The sequence below is a fragment of the Apodemus sylvaticus genome, chromosome 10 (genome assembly GCF_947179515.1).
Source record: "Apodemus sylvaticus chromosome 10, mApoSyl1.1, whole genome shotgun sequence".
Taxonomy (NCBI): Eukaryota; Metazoa; Chordata; class Mammalia; order Rodentia; family Muridae; genus Apodemus; species Apodemus sylvaticus.
Window position 1 is genome coordinate 891522 of NC_067481.1, and position 27543 is coordinate 919064.

Sequence of the window (27543 nt, forward strand, 5' to 3'; positions counted from 1 at the left end):
TTCCTGAAGTAGGCGGCACAGGTACATCTTCCTTGCAGGAACCTTTACCTCCATCCAGGGTAGTCCTGTCTCAGAGAGACCCCAGTCCCCACACTGCTGTCTCCTTTGAGCTGATTTTTACTTATTTATTTTGAGGTAGAATACCATGTAGCCCAGGTTGGCCTTAAATCCCTGATCTTCTAGCAGTAGCCTCCTCAGTGCTGAGATTACAGAGGTGTGGTTTTAAAATTGTTTAAACATTGATTGGATGGATGGATGGATGGATGGATGGATGGATGGATGGATTGATTCTGTGTGTGGGAAGGTTCCTGCTGTTTTCCACATGTGGAGGCCAAAGGACAGCTTGGGAGAGACTGTTTTCTCCTACCGTGTCAGTTTCCAGAGACTGGACTCAGGTTCCCAGGCTTGGTGGCAAAGACCTTTATCCATTGAGCCCAATTTTTAAATTTTTCTTTTTATTATTATTTTTTATTCATTTGTTCATAAGAATGTGTGCATGGCATGCCATCGTACCTCACAAGTGCGTAGATTATAGGCGTGTGCTACCACATCCAACAAGATCGGGCTGCTCTTTCCCAGGAATCTTTTGTCCTAAGATCAGCTGAGGCTGGGCCCAGACCACGTAGTCAAGGCAAATCATAAACAGGTGATGTCATGTCAGTGTGATGGGAGGGTTTATAGTTCCCAGGGAACTATAAACATGTGGATCAGGGGTTAAGGGGTGCACAGGCGTTAGCTACTGAGGAGCAGCGTATGGGAAAGTGTGGTTATGATCCAAGTGCAGGGCAAACCCTAGAGTTATGAGCAGCAGGGGCTCAGAGTTCAGCTGAGTGCTGTGCTCACTACACTTGCTGCACATTGCTGCTGATCCTTCTGACAGCCCAAGGCTGTCCCTGGCAGGGCACTGGGTTTCTCCAAACACTACAGCAACTATTTAGGTTCTTGTCCTCAATCTGTTCCTGGTGCAGTTATCCAAGAGTAAATGCCACCTGCTCCTACGTCATGGTCCTCTCCTGTGACAGCTGAACTCAGTTCACCGGCATTCTGTCGGCTCTGTTCATAAGGACCGCTGCTCTCTTGTGTGCTGCTTTCTTGTGATGTTTTCCCTCTGGCTTTGATAGCCAGAGATTTAGAAAGACCTCTCTGCTGAGCTGTTTTTGGAAGAGTTTGTGAAGAGGGTGTGGGTTCTTTCAGCATTCATCAGTGTACACTGGAGAGATGCGTGGCCTGGGCTTCTCTGTGGGAAGGCTCAAGTTTCAAGCTCATTAGAAATCACTCCAGGAGCCGGGCAGTGGTGGCATACACCTTTAATCCCAGCACTTGGGAGGCAGAGGCAGGTGGATTTCTGAGTTTGAGGCCAGCCTGGACTACAGAGTGAGTTTCAGGACAGCCAGGGCTACACAGAGAAACTCTATCTTGAAAAAAAACCACACACACACACACACACACACACACACACAATCGCTCGGGGTTTTCTGTCCTGAGTCAGTTCTGATATTTACACCCTCCTGGGGGCCATTCCGCCTCCCTCCCCAGTGCTGCCGCCTCCTTTCAGGCTACTTCAGGTTTCTCTTCTTGCGGTTAAAAGCAGCATGTCCGCCACTGGTTCCCACATACCGCTTCACCATCTTGCATAAACAGAGGGCTGCCTACTGTGCTCTGTAACCAGAGTGGGGACCTGGAAGTGTCCTCCGTTAATTTTCATCAGTTCATCATGTGGGCCAATTTCTATAGAGTGCTGTAGATCCTCATTTCCACAGAAGAAGGAGCCTAAGCTGTCTTAATGCTGGGAGCGAGCGACAGGTCGTAGGTTGTTTATAACAAGCTGTCCTTTTCCGTTAGAATCACGGGTGCTAATCTCTCTTAGGTGTTCACCTCCCACGGCCCCACGGTGATCATGCCTACCTGGTTCTGCTCTCGTGCCTGGTTCTCCTGCGTGGGCCCATTTGATGAAGGAGGACAGGTGAGTGCCACCTGGTAGAATTTGGGCTCTCTGTGGGTTTCCCTAGGTTGGGGTTTTCAACCTCTTCCTCGCACTTCCTGGTTCTTGGTTCAACATCGCCCCCCCCCCCCTTCTGCCTGTGGTGATGAAGTACAGACCTGTAACAGACCCTGTGGGTGAGACTCTTAATTCCTCAACCTTCCTTGCTTTCTGCTTCACCCAACCTCTCCCATGTTTAGCATCTCTCCGAGGGCCTCTTGGGAAGTGGGCTTATCGACCCCTTTTCTCCACTCTAGTGGGCTTTCCAGTTTCAAGGCCTTGCAGCCCAGAAGCCGCTCTGTACTCGCTGATTGATTACCCCATGGTTCTTTCTGTTGCCCCAAGACCTTTTCTGACGCACAGAGTAGAATTTAAGGCAAAACTGGGACCTGAGACCCTCAACTAACCTCCCTTCTGCTTCACCCTCTGATCTGTCTTAGACTCCATTTTTTACCTGCTGAGAAAAACAATCTCCATTTCTCTCGTGGCCCACATCACCTTTACGTATCAGAGTAGATTCTTTTCTTTTATTGGCTGTGGTGTCCCTGTCGAGCACTAGCCTCTGAGTTCAAGCAATCCTATGGGGTGAGCTCTGCCTCCCAGATACCCAGGCCACAAGTGCCACCATACTTGGCTCTAAGCAAAACACCCTTCCATAGCATCTGCTGGTTCGGGTCGGTGTCCAGCTTGGTGAGCACTGTCCTCTGGCTTCTGCAGGGGGTTCCAGAGGATCTTCTGTTCTTCTATGAGCACCTCAGGAAAGGCGGGGGCGTCTTCCGGGTGGACCATAGCCTGCTCCTCTACCGATACCACCCGTGTGCAGCCACACATTCCGTCCTTGAGTAAGTAGGGCGGACCAAGTTCTGGAAGCATCTGGGACGGTCCAACAGCAGGTGAGGTACAGGTATAGCCAGGCCTAGATCACTTGTGAGTCACTTGTGTGACTAGGTCGGCCTATGGTTGGTGGAGTCAGGGCTCGTAATGGCAGGATACAGGCCATACCACTACGCAGGTCAGAGTATGCTGTGCTACCCTTGTGGGAAGTCCATCAAGGCTACTGGATGTCCTGATCTCTGCAGGACACATCATCAAACGCCATAGCATGAGGCGATTCCCTGATAGCATGAGGCGAAGGCTGCTCTCCACGTATTCTCATCTGCTCCAGCCGAGCATGTCTCGCTACTGACAAACTAACAGTCCTTATGGTGGAGGGAGATGTCACGGCTGGTGGCCGAGCTGGTGGCCATAGCTCATGATCCACTCTCACTTTTCTTTGGCCAGCCCACTGTCCTCTGGCCTCCAAGCCCACTGGTTAGATGCAGATAGGGGAAAAGAGGGTGGGCTGGCTAACTCTTCAGTCTATACTGCGTGTGAGATACTTAGATCAGCCACCTCATGGTGAAGTGAATTGTGCCTGTGCTAGGAGACTGGCTCCCTACAGCCCACGGGCACTGGGGAAGTGGCCTCTGGGTACTCTATCGCCCAAACCACAGGTTTACAGCAATGTGCTTACAGCTCTGAAGCGGCAGTGGTTTTGTTCTTAACCTGTCTGAGTGGGAATTCCCTCCTGAGTCTCTTACATCTACCACCCAGGCTACTGTCCCAACATCTCGGTGACTCTGGGGTCCCTGGACCGTGGACCTGCACCATTTAAAAGATTCCGCTTCATGTCCAGCAGAACTTCCCCCCCCCCCCCCCCCCGGATCTGAACTTCATCACAGCTTTGGAGGCCATTTTGCAGGGTTGCTGTCAGGAGGCAGACACAGACAGGACCAGCTCCTAGGAAAGATGCTCAGAGGACCTGACAGTTCTGAGGGGCTGTGAGAATCTCAGATCACACAGTGAAACCCACAGGCAAATACACATGCAGTGTAGATTTAATCAGTCTTTTTCACCACTTAACAAACAAATAGAGAATACTTAATGATTGAGAAGATTCTAGCAGCCCTGCAGACTAGCAAGGCTCTGAGAGGTTTGCAGTAAGCTGTAGAATCTGTCTTAATAAATTTTAAATGACTGAAACTGTATAGGGTATGTCATGAACATCTTAGCTGCCCCATTTCCTATGACAAACCATGGTAGGCTAATAGCTTGTTACCGTAGGTATTTGTTTCTTATAGCTCTGTATGTTGACCATAAGTGGTATCTTCCTGCTGTGTTCTCAAATGCCAGGAGAGGCTCCACATTCTCTGGGGTGTCATCTACCAAAGGCCTCACATCCTCAGTATCTCTGGGGTAGGATTTCTGCATAGGGAATGCTAGTACTGAAACATTTTTACCTTCAGCAACCAAAGCATTAAGTCAGAAATCATGACAGCATCTTGAAAAATCTAACATGTAGAAATTAAGTAACTAAAGGAGAAATCACAAAGGAAATTAGAAAAAAAAAAAAGTATAGGCTGTAGCCTCCAGCAGGAGTCACTGAAACAGCCACAAAATAGACTCCAGGTAAAGGAGGAGAAGCCAGGGCTAGGAGAGGAAAAGCTGGAGCACTGGCAAGATTGGCGTAAAAATAAAACAGGGAATTAACAATGCTAGCCACCCCACAGATATCTGACCAAAAAGTAAAAATTTTAGTTTAGTTATTTAAGAACATTTACAAATGATAGCCAGGCCAGGGGATTTTCTAGCGTATCCTATAGCATGGTTAAGAAGGAAGTTCTATTAGTCTTCTCAAGATCATTTTAGGAAGCAGACGAGGAAGCTGCTGTGTACTGCGAGGTAAACCAGGCTCGGTGCTTTGGAACATCAGGTGTACAGGAGACCAAGTGGAAGACCTGTCACTAATGCCTGTCACTAATCACTCCAGCGGCGGTCCCACGATGCTAGGGGCGCATGAAACAGATACACAGCAAGACTATGACTGTTTAAAAATCAGCTAGTATGGTTTACATCACCCTGTGCTAAACCAAACACAGCACTGCTTGTCCCAGGAAGGAGTCCCTTCCCATGGTCCTCCAATAGAGGTAGAGTGCGTGACAAAGCACCACGGCGGCTGTCTGCGCACCAAGCTGCAGCTGTTTCTGGATGCTGATTCCACTGGCTGGCGAGAAACACTGTCCATTGATCTCGCATCATCTAGCAGGCCACGTGAGCGTGAGATGCCTGGGGATCATGTGGTCATCTGTGTGAGGGAGGTCCTTCCCATGCTGGCCTGCAAAGTGCAAGCCACCTGGGTGGTGATGTAGCCCACCCAACAGGCACTCCTCCTGTCTCTCAACAGAGCGGCCTGTGTGTACAGAGCAGCCTGTGTGTACAGAGCTCACTCCTTTGTGTTTGCACAGTAAGCTTTGCCACCCACAGCACAAAAATAAGTGATCTAATGTAAGTTTCTGTGTTGGATTAAAGTCTTTAAGCTGTGAACTGCGGCACCTCCCAGGATAAAAGCTTGTAATTACAACCTGAGGCTGGCTTGAGAGTTGAATTTGTCCAAACCTCAGTGGCAATGTCTTGATTCTGTCATTTTTTAAAGTTCAAAATGGCCTGAGTCTGTGTCATTTCTCTTTATGTATATGTGGAGTACTTCAGATGCCAATAGGACACGAGAGTAGCATCTCCAGGAAACCAAACGTTCCTTAAACTTGCAAGTGGCTGGACCTAGTATGTTGTCACGTCATCCCTATATGCCTTTGCTGGTGTGTCATCTTACAGATCATGCGTGTTTAGCCTTTCACAGCACCCATGCTGCCTGTACTCTACAAACTGTTTGCTTCCTGGTATCCCAGATGAGGTCTGTAGAGAAATACATTTGTGACGTTGTTCCTGTGGCAGTATGGTGCTGGGCTTAAAGAGGACCAGATAAGGCCCTTTCTCCAGATGAGTGTGTAGCAACAGGATGTACCTCAGAAATAGGGATGGGGGGGACTAGACATGACACCACTGGTGTCCTAATCCTTGGCGTCCAGCCTGAGGCTGCCTATGCGGACACACTCTGTTGTGGTACCTGGCAGGACCAGTGGGTCGTTCGCTGTGTTCCCCTAGCAAGGTTCTTACGGCCTTTTTTTCTGACTACAGATGCCGTTGGTCATTGGCCATACCTTCTGCAAGTAGGGGCTCCCCCCACCAACCCCCCAGGCGAAGAGATGGGTGTCCTAGGTGCCAGATAGCCTGTTCTCTAGGTAGACTCCTAGGAGAAGCAAGACCAGTGCAGGATGTTCCTACCTTTTTATGACTGCCTGCATCCTGTTAGAGACCACCTAGTAAAATTAAGGATGCTAAAGGCCTTACAGGGCCTTTAATCAGAGCCCTGACCATCAAGGCACCGGGGATGAGTGTGGTTGAAAGACCCCCACAGGCCTCTCATCGGAAGCGCATTTACTGCTTGCTGCCTTCTTGGAAAGATCTTCAGTTTTGTATTTTACCCTTGTACACATTCGACCTCACAGGTAGAGGAATGCTAAATGGTTTAGCAGTGGTGTTTGGTTTGTGCTTGAAGAAATCTGCCAGAGCACGGAACCATGGTCAGCACAAGCCCAGTCCTGGCAGACATGTTTGTAATCCCTTTATAAAATAAACCATTGGTGCCCAGCATCTTGGGGAACCAAGTTGATTTCACTGTATAGTTAAACCCACCATCCTGCCAATGAATTTCATAGATTGAATCCATGAGATCATACAGGGTTTTTCTTCCACAGAGACACCCAGTAGACTCAGCCAGGGTGTGTATAGGATATCTAACGGGAGCTGTTGTAGCACACATTTACTTACCGGTGTATATGCCATATAACATACATGCAGAGATGCATACAGACACTCCCTGCACATGTGCCCTCAGACCACACAAGTGCACTGTCAGTAGATCCCTGGATTTGACGCATATATATGCATATGAACGTCATGTCTTGCTTAGGCATTGAACAGAACAGACCTTTTGTAGTGACCAAGACCGTGGAGACAGGCCCTCAGGTGGTCCTCATAAGGTCAGATAAGGACAAGCAGCTCCCTGGACAGGGCAATCCTTGAAGAGCCTGAGATGAAAGAGGGGGCCTAGTAGCCCCTGCTACATCTCCTGTGTTTGTGTAGCCATGAACCTACCTAGCAGGTCTCCTCAACGGCACTTGAAGGCAGATGGGAGACCCTTGTGGCCAGGATGGGGCTGGAGGTTTGCCTGCTGGGGCACCATGGGGTCTGAGCAGCCCGTGCCTGGATTTTCTTCACACTTGCTTTGTTGAGAACCCTCACCCATACTTAGGCACAACAGATGCCCCCAAAGGCAAGTCTTGCTTTTGTGCCACTGACTACCTTGCTGCCTCCTGTCTGGTCCCGTCACACTAAGGTTTGCTGGGGAATAGAAACCAGAAGGGCCATTCTTGGTGAAATATCTGCTCCTTGCATCAGGCCTTTGTTGTGAGATCAAGGTTCTCACTCTTAGGGTCTTCCATTTCCTTGGGTGATAGTCTGGCTGCAGTGAGATGTGCTGTATGTATGTCTTGTTTGTGACTTTGTCATTGAAGGGGGGCACTACAGCCATAGACAGGACTGGCTGGGGTTCATAATTAAATGCTGTTCACTTAATGTGGTCCCCAGTACCTCTAGGGAACCCTACCAAAACCACTGAGCTCAGCACAACCCTAATTAGAATGCTTAACTTGGGAGGTCTCAGGAAAATGCTGAGCAGGGAAAACATGCTTTGATGTAGGTAGTGACACAAGAGGTACAGCCCCAAATACAAGGACGCTTCCATCCAAGGGACCAGGACGCGAGGGTTCACACAGAGACTAGGGACAGCAGGTAAGTAGAGCAGCTCAGGGGCCTAAGAAGAAAGAAGCCCTGGAGATCTGCATCCAAGGGCCCGCTGCCTGGGGGCAGTCTGTCTGTGTTCAGAAAAGGACATCTTTGGGATTCTCCGAGGGAAGGGACAGCCTGAGGCAGAAAGTTCACTTATGGTGTGAACGTGACTTTTTATCCAGACCTTTCTTCTGAGCTTTGGCTAAGCTGGGAAATGAGGCAGCGTTGCTGGGTCCACTTACTGCAGATCCCTTTTCACTTTCTAACTCAAAAGGACTAGTTTCATGTCTACATTTGGGCCCAGAGAGACGGCTCTGTCGGTTAAGTGCTTGCTGCGGAAACACGAGGACCTGAGTTCACGTCCCAGCATAAAAAGCTGGGAATGAGAACACACACAATCCTAGTGCCTCGAAGAGAAACAGGGGGCTTCCTGGAGCTTGCTGGCTAGCTAGTCTTGCCCCGCCTCAAAAGATAGGGTGAAGAGTGATGAAGAAACGTGACGCTAACCACTGGCTTCGAATGAACCCTCATCTATGTAGGCACAGCTGCCGGATACTGGAGCCACTCGTGTGCTAGGACTGGCAGCTGTGGAGAGAGGGGCCCCATCCATCACGCTACATGCCACCTAGAAAGCAGGACCAGTGTGGGTGGCCCAAAGCATCCCAGAGGGCTCTGGTTTACGTGGTGGTTCATGCTATGAGAGGTGGCAAAAGAACAGAGGCAGATCTCAGATATCTTAGATTTGGTGTGCTCCAAGCCCTAAGCAGGATATGGCACTCAAGTATGTTCCAGGGTTAATGAGTGACGTGGCACTGGAGCCCACAAACCTGGCCACCTTAGCTTCCCTCTCTATTGGCTACAGAATGACCATCTGGACTCACCGTGTCCACTTCCTAGAGGAGCAAGTCCTACCTCGCTGGAAGTCCTTCACCATCTGGAATGCAGGCAAGCAGGGGCGTAAGCTATACCGCAGCCTGACTGCAGCCAGCCGGCACAAGGTAGGACCCTTTCCTCCTTATCCTGTTGGCCAATAGCCTGCCTCTCCCAATGGTATCTCATCTTTATCTTATAGCCCCTACCACCATCTAACTGCTAGCACGTGTTCACCCCCAGGTGGTGGCCTTCTGTGACGTTGACGAGAACAAGATCAGGAAGGGCTTCTACTGCCACGAGGACTCACAGGTGAGCAGCCATGTGGCAGAGTACCAAAGCCCCTTACAAGGAAGGGGCTTCCATACCATGCCAGCTTCCCCTTACACTCACTTGAGCTCTGCCCAAGAGATGAGCCCTCAGCTCCCAAGAGTCTCCAGGATCCCTTAGGACTCTGCCCCATCCTTGGGGAAATGATTACATATTCCTTCACTCTGGGTCTCAATGTTGGCCTGCCAGAGTTGGTTGTTATTGTAACATTCTTCTGGTGGCTGGGGCTGCCAGAATCTGGGGTGCCACCACCTGTTCTGTCCCAATTGGCCCAAGACTCCCATCTGCTACTTGATCACCAGCTACTGTGAGCAGAGACTGTGGCTAGCACAGGTCTCAAGAGTTCCTTCTGTGTGAGGCCCTAATGACTCACGGCTGGCACCATTTCTGTAGGAAAGACCCAAGCCAAAGGTCCCCATCCTGCATTTCCAAGATGCCCAGTCGCCCTTTGTCATCTGTGTGAAGCTGGTGAGTATTGGCTATGGGTACAGGGCTCCTGGGTATCAGCTGTCCTGCTCTGATCTTAAGAGCAAAACCAAGGACAAGACCTGACCATGGGCTCTGGGACAGCCCACTCCCTACACCCTTACGGTAAATCACATCTTACCTTGTGGCCATAAAGACACCCTGAACTTGGTTAGGGGCCATAACTGCTGCTCTGTGGGCTGGATGCAACTGGGGAGTAATAAATAGCCTGGGGGTACTAGGGACTTGGTGACAGTGGCTGTGGTGGTGGTGGTGGTGGTGGTGAAGGAGGAGGACACACCTGGTAACACCCTTATAAAGCTGTTTTCTGTACTTTCCTTTAAACACCGGAAGCCATCGTTCTGAGCCCAGCCATCATATGTTCAAGGTGCTGTGGTTCATGCTTCTCAAGGATAGCCTTGCCCATGTGTATAATAATACATTGGTGGTGACCAGTGGGGCTACAGAACCCTCCTTCAGTTCATCTGGTTTCTCCGTTTTTGGTCATGTGGGCATAGATGCCAAGCATTCTGTTCCTGTGCAAACTGAGGTTACTTGTGGTCAGTGCAGAAAGGAATCCCAGACTCTCCAAGAAATGGGTCTCTTAACAGCTGTGCCAAAAATGACCAGAGAGCAAGCGTCTTGCTGGAGCTAAGGCTAGACTTTCTTTATCTACTCTGGACACTGTTCCTTGTAGGTCAAGCTCAGGGCAGACACTCCCTCAAGAGGCTTGGCCCTTTCTGACTTCAAGATGGCGACGACACTAACTGATTTTATGATGGCAGTATGGTGTCCTGCATAGGGATTTCTCCCCTGTAACAAACATCATGTTCTCTAACAGACAGCATCCATCACAGTCCCATCTGGAAGGGATGTATGCTGGGCTGTGAGGCCCAGTGTGTCTTACTCATGTGACCTGCTCCAGGTCACTGACCATGTAGAGTCCTGCTGGTCAGTAGCCCTATTTCCTGTCCACAGTTCCTCCTCACTGTAGTGAAAGGGCCTGACTCTGCACTAAGAAGCTCCTGGGTGCGTCCTGCGTCAGAGCCAAGCAGGCCTTGTACATCACTCACTCTTGCCAAACTGCATCTGCTCACCATTGGCCTCTGAAAGCAGCAGGGGTTGTCATCACTCCTGCCACCCACTGTTGTGTTCAAGCTTTGAGTCCAGGATAGTCTTATTTCTAAAGATCGCACTGTAAGTTGTGTATGATTTGCTTGACGCCTTTTTTCTTGAGTAGTTTTCCTCTTCCAAAGTCCTAATGGGGATGTCCAGACACCTGCCAGGTGAGGAATGGCCGTCCTGAATGTCAGCAGCCCCAGAACACGGTGTCTCTGGCTCCAAGGATGGCTGTGTCACTTACCTCTCTGTTACCAATGATGGACGACATCGTGGGCCCTTGGCAAAGGCAGCTCAGCCTTTGGCTGCCGTCATCCACCACAAGTTCTTAGGTCATGGAGGGAACAGTAGGTGGTGGGCTATGCTGGTGAGATGCTGGAGGGCACAGGTCAGGCCTCAGCCTGTGTTTCAACCTATGGCTTCCAGTCTATGACAGCTCATCTCAGGTCATGGCAGGGTTAGGCCTGGGTTCTAGCCCCTCGGAAAGTGAGATGTGTGTCTATGTCTCCTCCTAAGAGTGATGTCACACAGCAGCCAATGACTAACCCCATGTGGGCCCAGTCAGGAACAGCATTAAGCTGGTGACACTATGGGAATGGAAGGCCCCTCCTTAGCTCTGCACCTTTACCAAGCATCTTCTACAGCACTTCTCTTAACACACTGAGGAAGACAGGCCTACCCGTGATGTGATGTGTATTTTGAATATTCTTCTGTTGGTGAGCATGTGTGTTTGTTTGTGCTGGTAGAGAAGCCTTCTAGTGCTTCATCATTAAGACAGGTTCTCCCATTGAGCCAGGCTGATTCATCAAGACTAGCCGGCCAGCATGCCCAAGGGGTCCTTGCGTTCTGGCTTCCCAGTCCTGGGATTACACCCAGCCTTGGTAGTGGTGCTAGAGATTGAACAGAAGTCCTCCTGTGTGTGCAGCAGGCACTTTCCCGAAGCCATCTCTAGCTCCAAAGTTTTTAATTTATAAACTGACATTTTTGCCATTTAGGGTCACTTATTCTATTTCCCCTTGTGAAAGTTTGCTTCATTCTGAGATGGCTATTCTTGATCATGACACATCATAGAACACTGCCCACATCGGTATCAGGACTTTTGCTTCTTGATTCTGTGATACAATGAAAGGTTACTTTGGTGGAAAGATTAACTAGGAATCTCAAGTTTTCTTTTTTGTACATCTGACTGTCTCCGTCTCACATATTGGGCAGCCCATTCTTCTACTAGGAGTGAGCTGGCTAAGATGGTTGTTTCTGCTCCTGGGTCTCTTTCTACCAATTTCCTGTTTGCATTCCAGTGCCTTACCACAGTGGAGAGCTATTCTTCCTTATTCCAGAATTTCTCTCATATTTTTCTTATTTAAATAAACTACTGTATTGTGTCCCATGATATACAGACGGGCAAGCACCGGCCTGCAGGTCATTGACCCCTTCACCTGTTTTTCATAAGTATCTTTATTAGAATACAGACGATGCACATTCACAGAGCACAGTTACAACCTCCGTAAAAACAGTGCAGATGCTGTTCCAAGGAGATGTGCAAGCTGCTCACCTGTGCAGTGTGCTCAGGCTCACAGAAGAGCAGCAAGACACCGTACGACACTCCCAGCTTGATGGCTCTTGCATCAGCACAGCCCTGTGCTCACACAGACCTGTCTGCTTACCACTTCCAACTCCATGTTCCTCTGTCTGGTTTTTCTCAGCACCTATGTATGATCGTCCACTGTGCATACTATCGCATCCTGTTGGCGTGAGAGGACCCTGGCATGTGGGAGTCATCTCTAGCCATCAGTTGTGCTTCATGCTGCTGTGAGCTCCCATTTCTCTGGTTTATCACAGGAGAGAAGTAGAAATCGGGTTGAACACTTCCAGAGACCACCTACATGGGCAGGCGGACTGTTTCTACCCTTTTGGAGAATTTTCCTGCTGTGGTTGTGGGAGTGTTTCACTCACGGTTGTGCACCACTCGTCTGGTGGAAACCTAGATTTCCTCTGCCATGTTTGTAATGAGGTTTCCTCTACTGGAATGTGACAGCACAGTCGGCTTTGTGTCCTGCAAACACTCTCTGCTCTCATTCTCACAGGATTATGTTAACTATTCGGAGCACCCAGTAGTGCTGTGTTTAACAGTGTTAAACGCATGGGGCCTCACGGGGCTGCCTCTGACCTCTCCTGGCCCAAGCCTGATCTTCTCCGAATGCAGGGAAAGGACGGGTGAGGGAAACGAGGAAGGGCAGCAGGTGCGGCCACTGTGGGCATTGATGATTTTCCAGGCAGAACGTTTTTCACTTCCTGTTTCTAACCACTGATTGTGATGTGAGAAGGTAGAGTCAGGGTCACAGCCTAGCTTAGAAGCCTCAAAGTAAAGAGGAACAGAGTGGTTCCTCTCACATCCTGCCAGATTGCCCCAGACTTTGTCTGCCAATAGCTGGGCTATCCTTTAGCAAGATAATGGGCATTGCTCCAGTCGGGGACTGGAGGATGACAGTTAAGAGGAATGACAGGGTGGGCTCTCGGCAGATAGAGTACGTAGTGTTCCCTGAATCGACAGAAGGAAAGGTGAATCAGCCCAGACCGACTGAGAGTGGCTCGCATGCCTCCTGTAGAGGGCCAGCACCAGGTGACAAAGGCACCTTTCAGGACTTCACTGCTGCTGGTGACCAACAGAACTATAGAACAGCAGCACTAGCTGCTGCTCTCAATGGCCTTTGGTTCCCTCCAGGCCCCTTCCTTAATCTGTAGAGGATGACAAGTTCATGGTGAGTCACCTAGCAGGTAGATTAAGCAGGTCTAATCCCAGCCCCTGGCGACTCTGCAAGAGGAAGTCTGACTGAGCAGGAGCTTCTTTCCCCAAAGGACCTCACTGGAGGCGAGTTCGAAGACAACCTGAAGTCGCTGCACTTGCAAGAAGGTCGGGACTTCGTCCACTTCAGCTGAGGCTGCCGCCTAGGTGGGTGCACGCTGCGACACCAGTAGGCTCTGAGCCTCGTCTATTCTGCCTCCCTTTCACACAGATCTTAGAGGCTGTGTCCTCCTGTATTGGAATTACCTAGGCTTTTCTGGGGGACTCACTGGATGGCTCCTTTTGAAGACCCAGCAAGAGCCACAGCTCCCTCCTGTGAGGGCAGTTTTCCTCCACCAGTAGTGAGGGCACACAGCTCTCTAAGGTCCCGATTTGATCAGGTCTTGTGGCCTTTTACCTGCTCCCTCCTAGGCTTAGGAACCTGGCCTTGGGCACAGTGGCCCCAGCTACTGTCTTCCCGCTCTTAATTCATGGGCATCACAGGAGGCCAAGGGAAAACTTCCATGGGCACGTGCCCACTGGAGAGCTTTCCTGACTCCTTTGTGCCTAGGCGCTCACATGCCAGCCTGCTCTTTGCTGAGTCTGACATATCACTCAGCATTATTGCCCTGATGGACCATCCTGGCCACATCAGGTGTCGAGATACCCAGAGAGGAGGACTCCTGAGTACCCCAGTGGAAACCCTTCCTGCTGAGGTCTCTCCTCCCGAGTACCCTAGTAGAAACCTTGTTGCTACTTTGTTTCCAACCCAATTCCCCGTAAAAGAAATCTCAACTCAATCAGTAACAAAATAAGCTATAAGCTGAGATTGGGCAGATCTCCCACTACACTACTCTATTTCCATCTATATTGTCCCATATAACTTGCAGTTTCTCCAGGCTACAAGCTTCTCTCTCTGTCGCCTCTCCTGCTGATCCCTAGTAGCTCTTCCCTTAAACACTCAGCTCCTCCCCTTCCTCCTGCCCAATCATTGGCCTTAAGCCTTTATTTAAAAAGTTAAGGTGGGGAGAAGGTTCACAAGGCAACTCCTCATCTGCAGCCCCTCTGAGGAGTGGAATTAACATCAAACTACAAGCCCAGGGCTATCCACAACAAAACCCTTTCTGCTGAAGTCTCTCCATCCCACTAGGCATCCAGTGGGGACAGTTGCCTATGGTGGGATCTACATGCAAAGGTGACTAGCCGGGAACAAAATCCGTTTACTTCAACCATCATTAAATCTCACTGAAAGGGGCATTACTCTGCTAGGTCTGTTGGAAACCAATTGGTCTCCATGTCTTAAAAATGTCATGTTTGGAATTGTGTTTTAAAATACTAAAAATAGTGCATTTGTTTCCCAGCAGACACGACATCAAAGCCTGTCTCGCACCGGGCCTTGCCAGCTGATGTCAGCCAGGCTCCTACTCACAACAGAGAATGCTGAGTCTAGGAAAGAGGTGTGCAAGACTGGAATGAAGTACGAGCCAGGCCCCAGGTTTCAGAAGTCCCTGCTACCAGGGCAGCACGACAGAGCTGCAACCCAGGCCTGGAAAGTGGATCCCGATAAAGGCAGCAGGGTGTCCTTTCACATCCTGCTCCATGAGATGCAGACCTACCCTGAGAGAACACATACTACCTACAGGCCTTGGCTTGAGGCCCTGGCCACTTCACTATGAGACGTTATCTTGATTTCCGTCTCAGCCACATGTCCATCCTCAACAGCTTACTGAGGGTCAGGCCTGAGATACAGAGGGACAGCCACAGCAGGACAGGTAGGCCCTGGGACCAGAGTGGCCATCCGTGTCCCCACAGGGATGCTGGGTTCTGATGGTCTCTTGCTCAGACCATTGTAGTATTGTTGGTGACTTGGCTGGCTGAGCACGTGGGAGGAGAGCTGCCTGCCCCTGCATCTGCCCAGTACTTCAAACTCCACACCCGTCACGCTACACAAACCGTACTGCAAAGCACTCAAGGGGAGCCCACAGCAGATCCTCCAGCTCCTTTTGCATAGACGTCCCAGAGATAGGCAGAGGCTGGGCTGTGTGATACATGATTTAATGAGAAGCACATCTGGTGACAGCAAGCGTATGGGCAGTCCAGGCCACCAGAGCACAGCATGCGTGAGGAAGTACTGCTCTCTGTGGATAGCCTCCCAATCCATCTAGCAGGCGCGACCTTTCTCAGAAGTCTGTGGCACCAAGTTTCCATGATGGTAAAGCTTGAGGTGGAGCCTCAGGGCAAGACATCCCAGCTGGGTGGGCGAGGCTCAGCTTCCCGGAACAGGCTGTGAAGACATGGCAGTGTCAGGCTGCTCACCACTCCACCCTCTCTGCTATGGCTAAAGCCTGCCGACCAGAATCCTGACAGCTGGGATTGTGCAGTTATGGCTCTGTGTCCTTGCCAGAGTACATCAGTAAACTGTTCACAGATATTTAAACTTTTTTAACAACATAAAGAGCAGTTGCACACTGCATAAGAAACCAAGACTATACCATTGCCCCATCTGTTGTCACCACTCCTAGAGCCACTCAAGCAACCAGGCTACACCTGCATATCTCATGGTTCCTGCAGGGGGAAGCCCTGGGAAGACTTGGGCCGACAGAGAGGAAAAAACCTCTCAACATGACAGGGACATGACAGCTCAGGCACAAAGCCAACTCAAAGCACAGAGAACAGTAAGGAAAGAAGCTGACTGGCAAGACCACGCCCTAAATAGAACAAACCAGTTTCAGACCAGGCTCTGCAGCTGGAGGTCAAGGGCAGGGATAGTGTATGTGTCAAGAAAGAGGGTTGGCCTCAGGGAAATCAGGGACAGAAGAACAGAGCTGTGAAACCAGTTAACTGGGTAGGAAATGAAATTCAGATAAGGGGGAAAGAAACTTTAAACAGGAAGGTCAAGTGGGAAACAAGATGATGGATGTAAACTTGCCTGTAATTATACAGTAAACATGAATTCATGAAACGCTAATTAATAAAGAGTTAAATGGTATTAAGGCACAATCTTGACTATAACATTCATAGACATTGAAAGTGTGACAGGAACCAGATGCTGCCACACTTCACAGTGAGCAAAAGAGTTGTCAAGAGTAGTAGTGCAGCTTCAAAATGCACCCCCCCCCCAAAGTTTAAACATAATTAAAGGACATTTGAGACAAGTACAAGACATTAATCCCTCAGCAGATGGAGTAAAATGACAAAAATGTGTACTAATGGGTTTGGTGTCTCACTCGATACAGGGAGCTTCACAACTGAAAAAAAGTGTTTCTCAGAATGTCAGAGAACAGACTTCCATCCTGAAAGTGGACAGAGCAGATGAGACACAGAACCTAGCAAAGTCCACCAAAAGGGACCTGCAGGAGCTGGGGAATAGCACTCAAGGGGGCTTCCAAGGCTTACCTCATGGGATCTGAAATACATCCACTCTTATCCAGCAAGGAAGAAAAGAGACACCACTGTCAGGCACACCAGAACCAGGTCTACTAGCCCCTAGACCAGGCAGGCCACACCAAGAGCACTGGGAAGGCTGCAGGCCAGGTCCAGCGGGAGGTTGGGGACCGGCTGACTGATTAGAATGCACACACACACCCCGCTCATCTGCAGTCCTCCAGGATGCTGCTGGGCTCCTGAAGGACTCAAGTTCTATAAGGACAGGGAGCCCAGGGGCAAGGGTGGAAACAAATGGACAGACCCTTAGGCCTATACCACAGAAACCATCTAACAGCGCCTTCCAGGAAGAAAAGCAAGTCCACTGCTGGCCATTGGATCAGCACATCTGCTTGTTAATAAAGATATGTATATGCTAAGAAAAGCACGACTCAGAGAGGCCTCTGACCTGGAGATGGGATTATCAAGCTAAGCCCCCCAGGAAGGTGTGCTATGGAAAGCATACAGGAGCTACCAGGTGGATGTGGTGGTGAATGAGAACGCCTCCACAGGCTCGGGTGTGCATACCCCAGCCTAGCTGGTGGAACTGTTTGGGAAGGATTTGGAAGTGTGTGATGTTCTTGGAGGAGGCATGTCCCTGGGAGTGGTTTTGAGGTTTCAAAGGATTACATTCCCAGTGAATTCTGCTTCCTGTTTGTGGATCAAGATGTGTACACTCAGCCGTTCCTACTGCCATGTCTTTGCTTTGCCATTACGGACACTAACCCTCTGAAACCATAAACCCAATAAAGTGCTTTCTCTTAAGTTGCCTTTGGCATGGTGTTTTGTCACAGCAAAAGTAACTATAACCCAGTAAGGGGGGGGGATCAGAAAGAGGTGTTGAAGAACAAACTAAAAGTCATTCAACTATCACGGGAACTTTCTAAGCAGAGATGCAAGTGGTACATGAACTAGAGACCAATCACACTGACAGCATCTCCATCTGTAGGACTCATAGGCAACCTTCCAAGGGCATAGTGTCTGGGCCTAGTGTCAATCGAGGACCTTCGCTCCCAACAGTCCCAGGCCAACCCGGCTGGTAGTATGCAAACTAACAAACTAGTTCTGAGAGTTTAAACCAAGGATCAAGATTATAGACAGTCTTGGACAGAGTAAAACTGGAGAAGAGACATGGTGGGCACCATGAGCTGTTGTATAATCCAAACCTCTTCCATCATACAGTCTGTATTGACTTACAGATTGATACTACAATCCAGCATATAAAACAGACTCCAAAATGCAGTCGCTTGACAATGGTGGTGACAAGACCCTGAATCATCTGGGGACTGGGACTAGCTAACACAGGAAGCATAAAGTGATCCTCCCCTCACATAAGAGTTTTTTCCAAGAAAACTGAATTTCCCTCTGAGGAGTCGGTACATAGAGCTTTCAGAAGCAGTGGGCTGGCTGCATGTGCTGGCTGGTCTCATGGCAACTCGACACAAGCTAGAGTCATTTGGGAAAAGGAGCTTTCAATTGAGAAGTGTATGTCTAAGCTTAAGTTGGGGCAAGCTTGTCAAGTATTTTCTTAATGTGTGATTGATGTGGAAGAGACCAACCCATTGTGGGCGGGGCCACCCCGGCTGGTGGTCCTGGGTGCAAACACTATATAACCTTAGAGTAGACCACAACACCAAAGTCAAAGCATGAAGCTGGGAGCATATTTCCAGGACTGAGCCACAGAACACAGGAAGAGAGCCCAGGGACACAACAGAGGACAGGCCTTAGCACAGGCAGCCAGGAAGGCTGGGGCCCCGGTGGGCGGAGGGAATGGAAGCCTGTTGGGACAGGTGCCCTCAGAGGAGCAGAGCCCCAAACAGGACATACACCAAGGCAAGGAATGATGAGGGACCTACAGCCTCTTTCCTGGATTCCTAGAAGACTACATGTGGCCTCCAGCAATTAGATGGCACCATGCAGCCAGCACGCTACAAAGACAGAAGCTGCCCACCCTGGCAGCAGAAGCAGCTCTCCATGTTGGTCTGGAGAAAGCAACGGCGCAATGAAAACTGACCGTGGGACCTGGTTTACTTTAGACCAGAACTCAGAACAGCAGGCAACACAGGTGCCATGTGTCCTCAGAATATTAAAAGTATTACCTTTGGAACCAGCTGGGGTCTGGGCACGCCAAGGAGGTCACACAGGTGATTCCTCTGTTCTCTTACAACCAGAAGCTCTGCGTCCCTATAGAGGAAAGCATTTGAGTCCCCTGTATCAAGTGGTTCAGCTCCCACCCCTTGAGATGTGGTGGTGTTCCCCAGAGGCGACACCAGGAGAACCTGGCTCTGTCACAGGACCAAGTCACACCCCACTCTAGGGACAAACAAGAAATGCTACCTCAGGCCAAGAGGACTTCTGGAGCATTTTCTTAGAATTCAGCTGTTGGCTGCTTTCATTGGAATAATATGTAATGCTGAGAAGTACTACACATGGTTTTCTCTCTATGTAAAATTACTTTAAAAAATAGCTTCTCTGTAAACTAGGGGTTGTACTCTGGTAGAGGAGCAGAGTTCCTAGTACCCACGTAGGGCAGCTCCCGACTACCTACAACCCCAGATGCAGGGGAATTGCACACCCTTTTCTGGCATCCCTAGGCAACTGCACACACATGCACACAAGCCCAGACAAACACATGCATACATGTTTTAAAGATTCCCAGCTGTCCTTGCTAGGGATGAGTTTATTAGAAAGGTGGAAGCAATATCCGCACATATTCTGCAGCAGCAGAATGACAGTAGCTAGCTGACACCCACTTGGTGGCACGCTGTAGTCCAGTTACTGAGAACCAGCAGGGGTCTGACCCGCTCTGCCCACCTTGCTCACATGAGGAGAAAAGCAACTGCACATTAAACAATTTCCTGCTGAAGCTCCCAGGATGTGTCCTCGGCCTTGTGTGAAGTTGTTAGATGGCCCTGAGCTCTTGAGGGTTGGAAATATCTCCTTTCCACCCCAAGCTACACGGACCAGGCCAGGCAGGCCCTACTCACCAGGCTGTGTCACTGAGCACAGACATGACCTCTTCAAGCACCTCAGCGTCTACCAAGTCGCTATAGGTAAGCACCATCTCATACACCTGGCTTGCTGTGCTCTTCCGGATCTGGAATGACAATAGCAGGTCAACAGGAGGGAAGCCCATTGCCACCTAGAGAGCCCAAAGTGTCTTAGAACGGAGGAAAATGAACTTAGCCGTGGCCCAGGTACTTCTGCCATCACAGACATTGCTGTCAAGAGGTGCAGCAGAAACTCTCACAAGGGAATCTGTCTGTCTCACTACCTCTCTTGGTTATTGCCTGTGACATACTACTTCATCCGTGGTCTGATCTACTCTGGCAGTGTGTGTTTCTGACACACAGGCTGAGTTGGGGGGACTTCGGACTTCGCACTCTACCTCGGAAGGCCACTGTGCGGGTTCTCCGACTTCCTAACCCTGGGCTGTAATGCCCCAGTTAATGCCTCAGCAGTGCTTCCCATGCTCTCCCTACCCAGCCCAGCACCCAAGTGGGCTTGAGGTGGGGCAGGCACACTCACCACAGGGAAAGGGTGGCCAAGGAGGAGGAAGAGCTGCAGAAGAACCTTCTTTCTCACATCACCACTGAACTGCACCATTCCACAGAGCCTGCAGGAGACCCACAGGAGACCGTGGAGCTGTGCCACGCTTGTACTGTTACCCAAGGACCCAAGACGCATGGGAGACCCAGAAAGTACACAGCATGAACCTTGAGTCGTGTGCTAATATGTGTGCATACCTATGTAGAGATCTGTGTGTGTGTTGTGCACTAGTGTGCTCCCATGTGATCTATCCTATCTTGTATGCACATGTGCATTGTATACTAACATGCTTCCATGTGCTTGCCTGTACGTAGTGAGATCTTTGTTCTAGCATGTGCATGCCCGCGTGCCCAGATTCCTGCATCCATGTGTACATGTCTACACCTATGTGGTTGCCAGTACATGACCAGTTGTCTGTGCTAGCATGCGCATGCCCATGTGCCCAGACCCCTGGACTAGTACAGGTGTGTTCTCCTTCCTGGGGTGGCAAGGTGCCGGAGCAAGTGACAGATGTATAGAATGAACAAATGAGACATGTGGCTTTCCTATTTTGGCCAATCCCCCCCAACCACTGCTGAAAGGAGTAGTCTGATTTTTCTTTTCCAAAATGAACGTCCATTTCAAGCTGCTTTGTAATTAAAACGTTATCTCCCACCAAGAACCACCAAATCCCTCTTATTCCTGACACCACCCAGGAACACTTTAAACTCACACTGCAATGCTTGACTGAAGTTTCTGGATGTCTTTTGACTTCTTGATTTCTTCCTTACAAAGTGTGAGCAACTTCACACAAAAGGGGTGGCTTGAAGGAGAAGACATTATTGTAAGTCCATCTCTCACAGGAATATGGAGCAATGGGGCACAGCGTTGTGGCATCAGTGCTGGGACGTGTGGCACTGCCCACTTCTTTGGTTCTCAACATACACAGCAGAGATGTATTCAACAGCTGGGCAGGCAGGCCCTGACATAGTCACGATGTGACATATCCAAGTGACCCACCCCAACAGAAAAGGTTCTACCAGCAAGTGCTGCTACATGGGAAGAACCCGTGTGATAGGCCTAGGTCACAGAGGAGTCCTCTTCAGCCCTGGAATGACCGCTGAAGCTGGGCTGCTGCGCTCCAGGACAGTCCATGGCAGCAGCCCCCACCCAGGTCAGCCCTGGCTGGTCCAGTCACAGGAGTCCAGTTCTTCTCTAACTAGCGCCCTAAAGTGCTTACTGGGTACAGAATGGCTGTTGTATTTCTCAGAGCTGTGGTCATTGTCATTCCCAGCTTGCATAGGAATGACTCTACAGCCTCAGCTTGTCTTCCTACAGGATGTATGCACAGTTCTAATGTTCTTCTAGACACATACCATAGTCTATGGTCTCATTGGGACCCTTTAAGTCTACATTCAACGTTGTTGTCCCCAGCAACCCAGTGGGTCTACACTCCAGGGTTCTTGCAAGACTCCCAGTGAGCAAATTCAAGAGGTGTGAGCCCTCCAACAATAGAGTCTAATCTCTGCCATGTCTTCCTGGCCACCAGGTTCTCCCAGCATCCCTCACCCTACCTGTTTCAGGGTACGGCTGGCATACCCCACCCTTCCCCCAAGGTGCCCTTCTGTATATAATCCACTCAGTTTAGCTGAGTCTGCCCCTTTTACCCTTCACCCTCCTGGGCCCTTGGTCTCCTGGCTCTCCCCTTGCCTCTCAAGGCCCAGCTCAGGGTCATGTTCGCTTTAGACTCTCCCAGAAGTTTCTGCCTCTTATTTACAATGAACCTTTTCCTCCACTGTACCTAGGCACACACATGTCCTTCTCATTTTTCTTTTCTTTTTTTTTCCATTCAAGCACTAACTGTACAAAAACACAGTGAATGGAAATAATATCAGGAATGCTCCAACAGCACAGAAAAGAATAAAAGCCCCAGATAAATGAAGAAAATGGAATGGATGAAAACAATTCTGCTAACCAGAGAAAGTAGAAACATAGAACAAACAAAATTACTTTAATGTAAAAACTAGTAAGATTAAATGAAATAGATTTATGGACTCGGTTAAAAGAACAGATTGTCAGGTTGAATTTTTATAAAACTACATATACTATTAGCAACTGACATAAAAAACAAACAAACAAAGTCCAAACATAATGAAAACTAAAACACTACAAAATTAAAAAGAAAAAAAAAGTGTTAGTAGAAGTGCCTCCAAAAATGGAAGCATCTGATGTGTGAGGCACCCCTACATCTGTATGTGCCAAAAATTCAGACTCCATAAAGAACAAAAGAGAGAAGTAAAACATTTATGTCATTACATGTTTCCCTAATATCTTATTTTGAAATTTTTAAGCCAGAAAAATAAATGTCAAATCCTTGGATCATTTTCCTAGATGAATCCGGCGATGTGGAGGAGAGTATCATAGCCAGGCTACGCCCCTGTGATCCTTCAAGCTATACGGGCAGGTTTTAGAAAGTCAGTGCTGTGTGGTATCAGAGAGAGCCCTGTAGTATCAGGGAAAAAGCCATCTTGGGCATCAAGCAGAGAGAGATCTAACTTCCCTGCCAAACAGTTAAAAACCAAAGATTACAGACTTCAAGGAAAGCAGGCTGGTGTCCTCCAGCAGCCCTGGGTATGTGAGGCATGTGGGATCTCAGGGGGAGCACCAAGACAATGGAACTCCTAGCCTTAGGGGTTCACCCGAATGCTGTCAGCAAGTAAGTACAAAGACATTGCCCAAGGTCAAGAGAGAAAAACAAAACATGAGAAAAGATTATATGAAAACTGGGCATAGATCCTTTTAATGGGGCAGAAGATAGAAAGTAAGCGGGAATGGGCAAAGGCACAGAAGCGGGAAGAGATCAACTGAGATCCTGGTGATTTGAATCCACCAGTTAGTATAAAGCAAGATCCAATATCACCAGGCAGTTTCTAAGTAACAGTAGATGCTCAGACATCTTCATGAAATACAAGGCTGCCCAAACCAAGAAAGAATTCAGTGAAGACCATAAGGTATTCACAGGAACAAAAATCACCAAGATGGTATCACCCACTCAGGACGGCAACTTGGCACCTAAGTAGCTCCAGAGAGATACCATGCTTCATGGCTGTCTCCTCCTCTGAAAAGGATGCTAAGGCACCACAAACCACACAAGTAGAAAACAGCTGCTTTGCGCCCTGTGCCCCATAGCCTCTGTCCAGCTGGGATGGACACAAGTATACTCCGGGGTTTCAGAACACGGCCCATAGACTGTCCTGTGTCCATCCAGCCTTGGTCATATCTCAAGCTCCAACTTCCGGACCTCTCTGCCTAAGAGCCCTAGCAGGTGGGCCATGTCCCCTGTCCAAGTCTACTTTCCCACCTGGAGAGCAGGGCACTACTTCAGCCCATCCTGATGTCTGCTGCCTGAGTTTGCATTACCTTCTGGCTTCTGAGATCCTAATCAATCAATAAATAAAAAATGTTTGAAATTTGTGGAACTAGGCTTTGTCAGACAGAGAGCACTAAGCAAGCAGATACTTACTTTTCCTCGGCAGTAAAGATGTCAAAGCACCCATTGGCCAAAAGCTGGTCCAGCATTTTCAGCAGCGATACAGACACCCTGAGAGGAAGTAATAAGCAAACATGAGACTCACAGAAACGCCCAAGAACCAAGAGACACTCATGTGAGAAACAGGGGCATGCCCTTGACACATTTGAAGAAAAAAAATACAACAAACTAACAACAGCAGCAACAACAAAATATTCTTAACATCATGATAGCTCTTCCTAGATAGAGTAAGAGTCAAGACGGTCTTGTCAAATTCCTAGAGACAGACACACCAGCATTATGGTGCTTACAAGAATGCCAAATGACTACGGGAAATAAGAATATAGCTGGCAACAATGAGGCTTCTCTTGTGAATTACCTACAGCAGAGATAAGAACAGGATTCCTGATGCACAGATGTCAGATGGCCTGGGAGAGTGCCACATTCACCTGTACACCTCGGATGCCCTGGGAGAGTGCCACATTCACCTGTACACCTCGGATGCCCTGGGAGAGTGCCACATTCACCTGTACACCTCGGATGCCCTAGGAGAGTGCCACATTCACCTGTACACCTCGGATGCCCTGGGAGAGTGCCACATTCACCTGTACACCTCGGATGGCCTGGGAGAGTGCCACATTCACCTGTACACCTCGGATGCCCTAGGAGAGTGCCACATTCACCTGTACACCTCAGATGGCCTAGGAGAGTGCCACATTCACCTGTACACCTCGGATGCCCTGGGAGAGTGCCACATTCACCTGTACACCTCGGATGCCCTGGGAGAGTGCCACATTCACCTGTACACCTCGGATGCCCTGGGAGAGTGCCACATTCACCTGTACACCTCGGATGGCCTGGGAGAGTGCCACATTCACCTGTACACCTCGGATGCCCTAGGAGAGTGCCACATTCACCTGTACACCTCAGATGGCCTAGGAGAGTGCCACATTCACCTGTACACCTCGGATGCCCTAGGAGAGTGCCACATTCACCTGTACACCTCGGATGCCCTGGGAGAGTGCCACATTCACCTGTACACCTCGGATGCCCTGGGAGAGTGCCACATTCACCTGTACACCTCGGATGCCCTGGGAGAGTGCCACATTCACCTGTACACCTCGGATGCCCTGGGAGAGTGCCACATTCACCTGTACACCTCGGATGCCCTGGGAGAGTGCCACATTCACCTGTACACCTCGGATGCCCTGGGAGAGTGCCACATTCACCTGTACACCTCGGATGCCCTGGGAGAGTGCCACATTCACCTGTACACCTCGGATGCCCTGGGAGAGTGCCACATTCACCTGTACACCTCGGATGCCCTGGGAGAGTGCCACATTCACCTGTACACCTCGGATGGCCTGGGAGAGAGTGCCACATTCACCTGTACACCTCGGATGCCCTAGGAGAGTGCCACATTCACCTGTACACCTCGGATGCCCTAGGAGAGTGCCACATTCACCTGTACACCTCGGATGCCCTAGGAGAGTGCCACATTCACCTGTACACCTCGGATGCCCTAGGAGAGTGCCACATTCACCTGTACACCTCGGATGCCCTAGGAGAGTGCCACATTCACCTGTACACCTCGGATGCCCTGGGAGAGTGCCACATTCACCTGTACACCTCGGATGCCCTAGGAGAGTGCCACATTCACCTGTACACCTCGGATGCCCTGGGAGAGAGTGCCACATTCACCTGTACACCTCGGATGCCCTAGGAGAGTGCCACATTCACCTGTACACCTCGGATGCCCTGGGAGAGTGCCACATTCACCTGTACACCTCGGATGCCCTGGGAGAGTGCCACATTCACCTGTACACCTCGGATGCCCTAGGAGAGTGCCACATTCACCTGTACACCTCGGATGCCCTAGGAGAGTGCCACATTCACCTGTACACCTCGGATGCCCTGGGAGAGTGCCACATTCACCTGTACACCTCGGATGCCCTAGGAGAGTGCCACATTCACCTGTACACCTCGGATGCCCTGGGAGAGAGTGCCACATTCACCTGTACACCTCGGATGCCCTAGGAGAGTGCCACATTCACCTGTACACCTCGGATGCCCTGGGAGAGTGCCACATTCACCTGTACACCTCGGATGGCCTGGGAGAGAGTGCCACATTCACCTGTACACCTCAGATGGCCTGGGAGAGAGTGCCACATTCACCTGTACACCTCGGATGGCCTGGGAGACAGTGCCACATTCACCTGTACACCTCGGATGCCCTAGGAGAGTGCCACATTCACCTGTACACCTCGGATGGCCTGGGAGAGAGTGCCACATTCACCTGTACACCTCGGATGCCCTGGGAGAGTGCCACATTCACCTGTACACCTCGGATGGCCTGGGAGAGAGTGCCACGTTCACCTGTACACGTGACAAGAACTTGACAGGTTCTGACAAGGTACAAAGCAAGTGCAGTGTACTGTCCAGCAGACAGAATGAATGTCTGGACACCCATTTGCAACATTAAACTGTTTTGAGTTCGTTCTGTGTGTTCTCAGACTGTAGGGCTGATGATAGAACCTAAAGCTGGAACTTCTGGAAGAGTACCAGAGGAGCTCTCTAGGACCTCCAAATTAGACAAAGGTTCCTCAGCGACTACATTTGCTCACTGAAGCACAGGGCAGGTGGTAGCTGGGTCCTTCAAACTACAACTCTGACAAAGACTCGCCCCGTATAGTGAAGTTGTCCTGAAACAACAGTGAGAAGGAAAGCCTACCTAAACAAGCCATGGCAATGAACAGACACCAGGAGGGCAACTGAGTGTCCACCAGAACCGCCTCCTGAGAGACCGAGCGTCAATGCCGGTGAGCCACAGACAGGGCCGGCAGCTTTCCAGGAGGTAACGAGCAATCCGTGGGACCTGGCTGTGCATTACTCAGTGAGTACCCAAGGGAAGGGGATGTGCATCCGCAGAGATGTGTCCCTACAGTGTCCACTATAGCTGTCTGTAAGGTGGGGAACAGGAAATACCCAAGTGAGTCAGTTCCTGCCCACAACAGGCCTTGGCCAGGCAACAAGAAGGACAGACAGAGTAACTATCCTGCCTGTCTGCCAAAGTGAACAGCTGGGAGGGCTCGGATGAGCAGGAGGGAATTTTGGTGAACAGGAAAGGATCCATGGTGTAGACATCCAGGATTTGTCTTTCAGGTCTCTTATGTCGGGGGGGGGGGGGGGGGGGGGAAGGGAGCTATTATAGACAAGAAAAGATGGAGGGAGAATATTCCTACAGAATGGAACCTGACTCCACCTCACTTGGTATTCTGCATCTCCACACACACAAAGAAAAGTCATTTTCCTGCTGGGAGTGCATCAAGGGAAAGGGATTGCCAATCAGTGCCAGGCCTAGGGACCAGCAAGGCCCAGGGGAGATGAATTCCTGGGTCTGGAGATGAGTGTTGGGGCTAGAACTTGGGAGTTGGCGTGGCCCTGTTCCTCAACTATTATGACAAATGTGTCCCAGGGAAACCTGGACTCTGTGGAAATAGGATCAGGGCACAGGTACCCTGTTTGAAGACACCACTCACCTGTCATTCAAGAGGTTGTCCTCAAAGACCTTTAGGAGGGTCTCGCTGAAGCTCTCCAGGGCCTGAGCATCCTTCTGAATCCCCTTCATGTACTCAAAGAGGCTCTGTGTAGAATGTCTGACCTGCGACCCAAAAAGCAGCATTGTGGGCAAAAGCATGACTAGCTTTTTGCTTCTCAGGGATACTACAATGACAGTAAATGACTGGGGGAAAAAACACAAACAACTGCAAACTACAGTGACATGAGGGT

The 27543-nt window shown here is 49.8% G+C and overlaps 3 protein-coding genes across 19 annotated transcripts in view; 1 reads left to right on the plus strand and 2 right to left on the minus strand.

The window, feature by feature from the left end:
- B3gntl1 (UDP-GlcNAc:betaGal beta-1,3-N-acetylglucosaminyltransferase like 1) overlaps window positions 1–15209 on the plus strand; it is a 56647-nt gene extending 41438 nt beyond the window's left edge. For 3 of the 4 annotated variants that reach the window (XM_052196292.1, XM_052196290.1, XM_052196293.1), the window contains 7 exons: window positions 1868–1963; window positions 2699–2823; window positions 8571–8706; window positions 8822–8890; window positions 9302–9376; window positions 13349–13442; window positions 14639–15209. In XM_052196292.1, the coding sequence (XP_052052252.1) occupies window positions 1868–1963; window positions 2699–2823; window positions 8571–8706; window positions 8822–8890; window positions 9302–9376; window positions 13349–13429 (582 nt within the window). In that variant the 3' untranslated portion in view covers window positions 13430–13442; window positions 14639–15209. Of the gene's footprint in view, window positions 1–1867; window positions 1964–2698; window positions 2824–8570; window positions 8707–8821; window positions 8891–9301; window positions 9377–13348; window positions 13443–14635 lie in introns of all 4 variants that reach the window. The other variant, XM_052196291.1, reaches the window with a different exon arrangement.
- A 104-nt stretch (window positions 15210–15313) lies between these two features.
- The window catches only part of Tbcd (tubulin folding cofactor D), a 155739-nt gene continuing 143509 nt past the window's right edge, over window positions 15314–27543 (minus strand). Inside the window, 7 exon segments of the mRNA XM_052196288.1 lie at window positions 15314–15558; window positions 18797–18881; window positions 19685–19794; window positions 20226–20313; window positions 20959–21048; window positions 23749–23826; window positions 27294–27415. Of these exon segments, the coding sequence (XP_052052248.1) occupies window positions 15541–15558; window positions 18797–18881; window positions 19685–19794; window positions 20226–20313; window positions 20959–21048; window positions 23749–23826; window positions 27294–27415 (591 nt within the window). The 3' untranslated portion in view covers window positions 15314–15540.
- LOC127694697 (uncharacterized) lies at window positions 23962–26888 on the minus strand. Of its 14 annotated transcripts, none has more exons than XM_052196296.1 (7): window positions 26051–26888; window positions 25495–25572; window positions 25337–25375; window positions 24750–25100; window positions 24477–24593; window positions 24321–24359; window positions 23962–24281 (listed from the first exon to the last, which is right to left on the minus strand). In XM_052196296.1, the coding sequence occupies exons 1-7, from the start codon at window positions 26231–26233 to the stop codon at window positions 24174–24176; spliced, it is 915 nt and encodes a 304-aa protein (XP_052052256.1). In that variant the 5' UTR covers window positions 26234–26888; the 3' UTR covers window positions 23962–24173. The 14 variants fall into 14 exon arrangements, 7 of the variants coding, with proteins under 7 accessions (XP_052052256.1, XP_052052259.1, XP_052052258.1 ...); XM_052196299.1 differs by lacking the exon at window positions 26051–26888 and adding an exon at window positions 25809–26010; XM_052196298.1 differs by lacking the exon at window positions 25337–25375.

Bases quoted from the DNA above. Each gene is read 5' to 3' on its own strand.
- LOC127694697 (XM_052196296.1), bottom strand. From the start codon at position 26,233: ATGTTGCAAATGGGTGTCCAGACATTCATTCTGTCTGCTGGACAGTAC. The intron at 24,360-24,476 runs GTGAATGTGGCA...CGAGGTGTACAG, and splicing joins AGGGCATCCGAGGTGTACAG to GTGAATGTGGCACTCTCCCA. The intron at 24,282-24,320 runs GTGAATGTGGCA...CGAGGTGTACAG, and splicing joins AGGGCATCCGAGGTGTACAG to GTGAATGTGGCACTCTCCCA.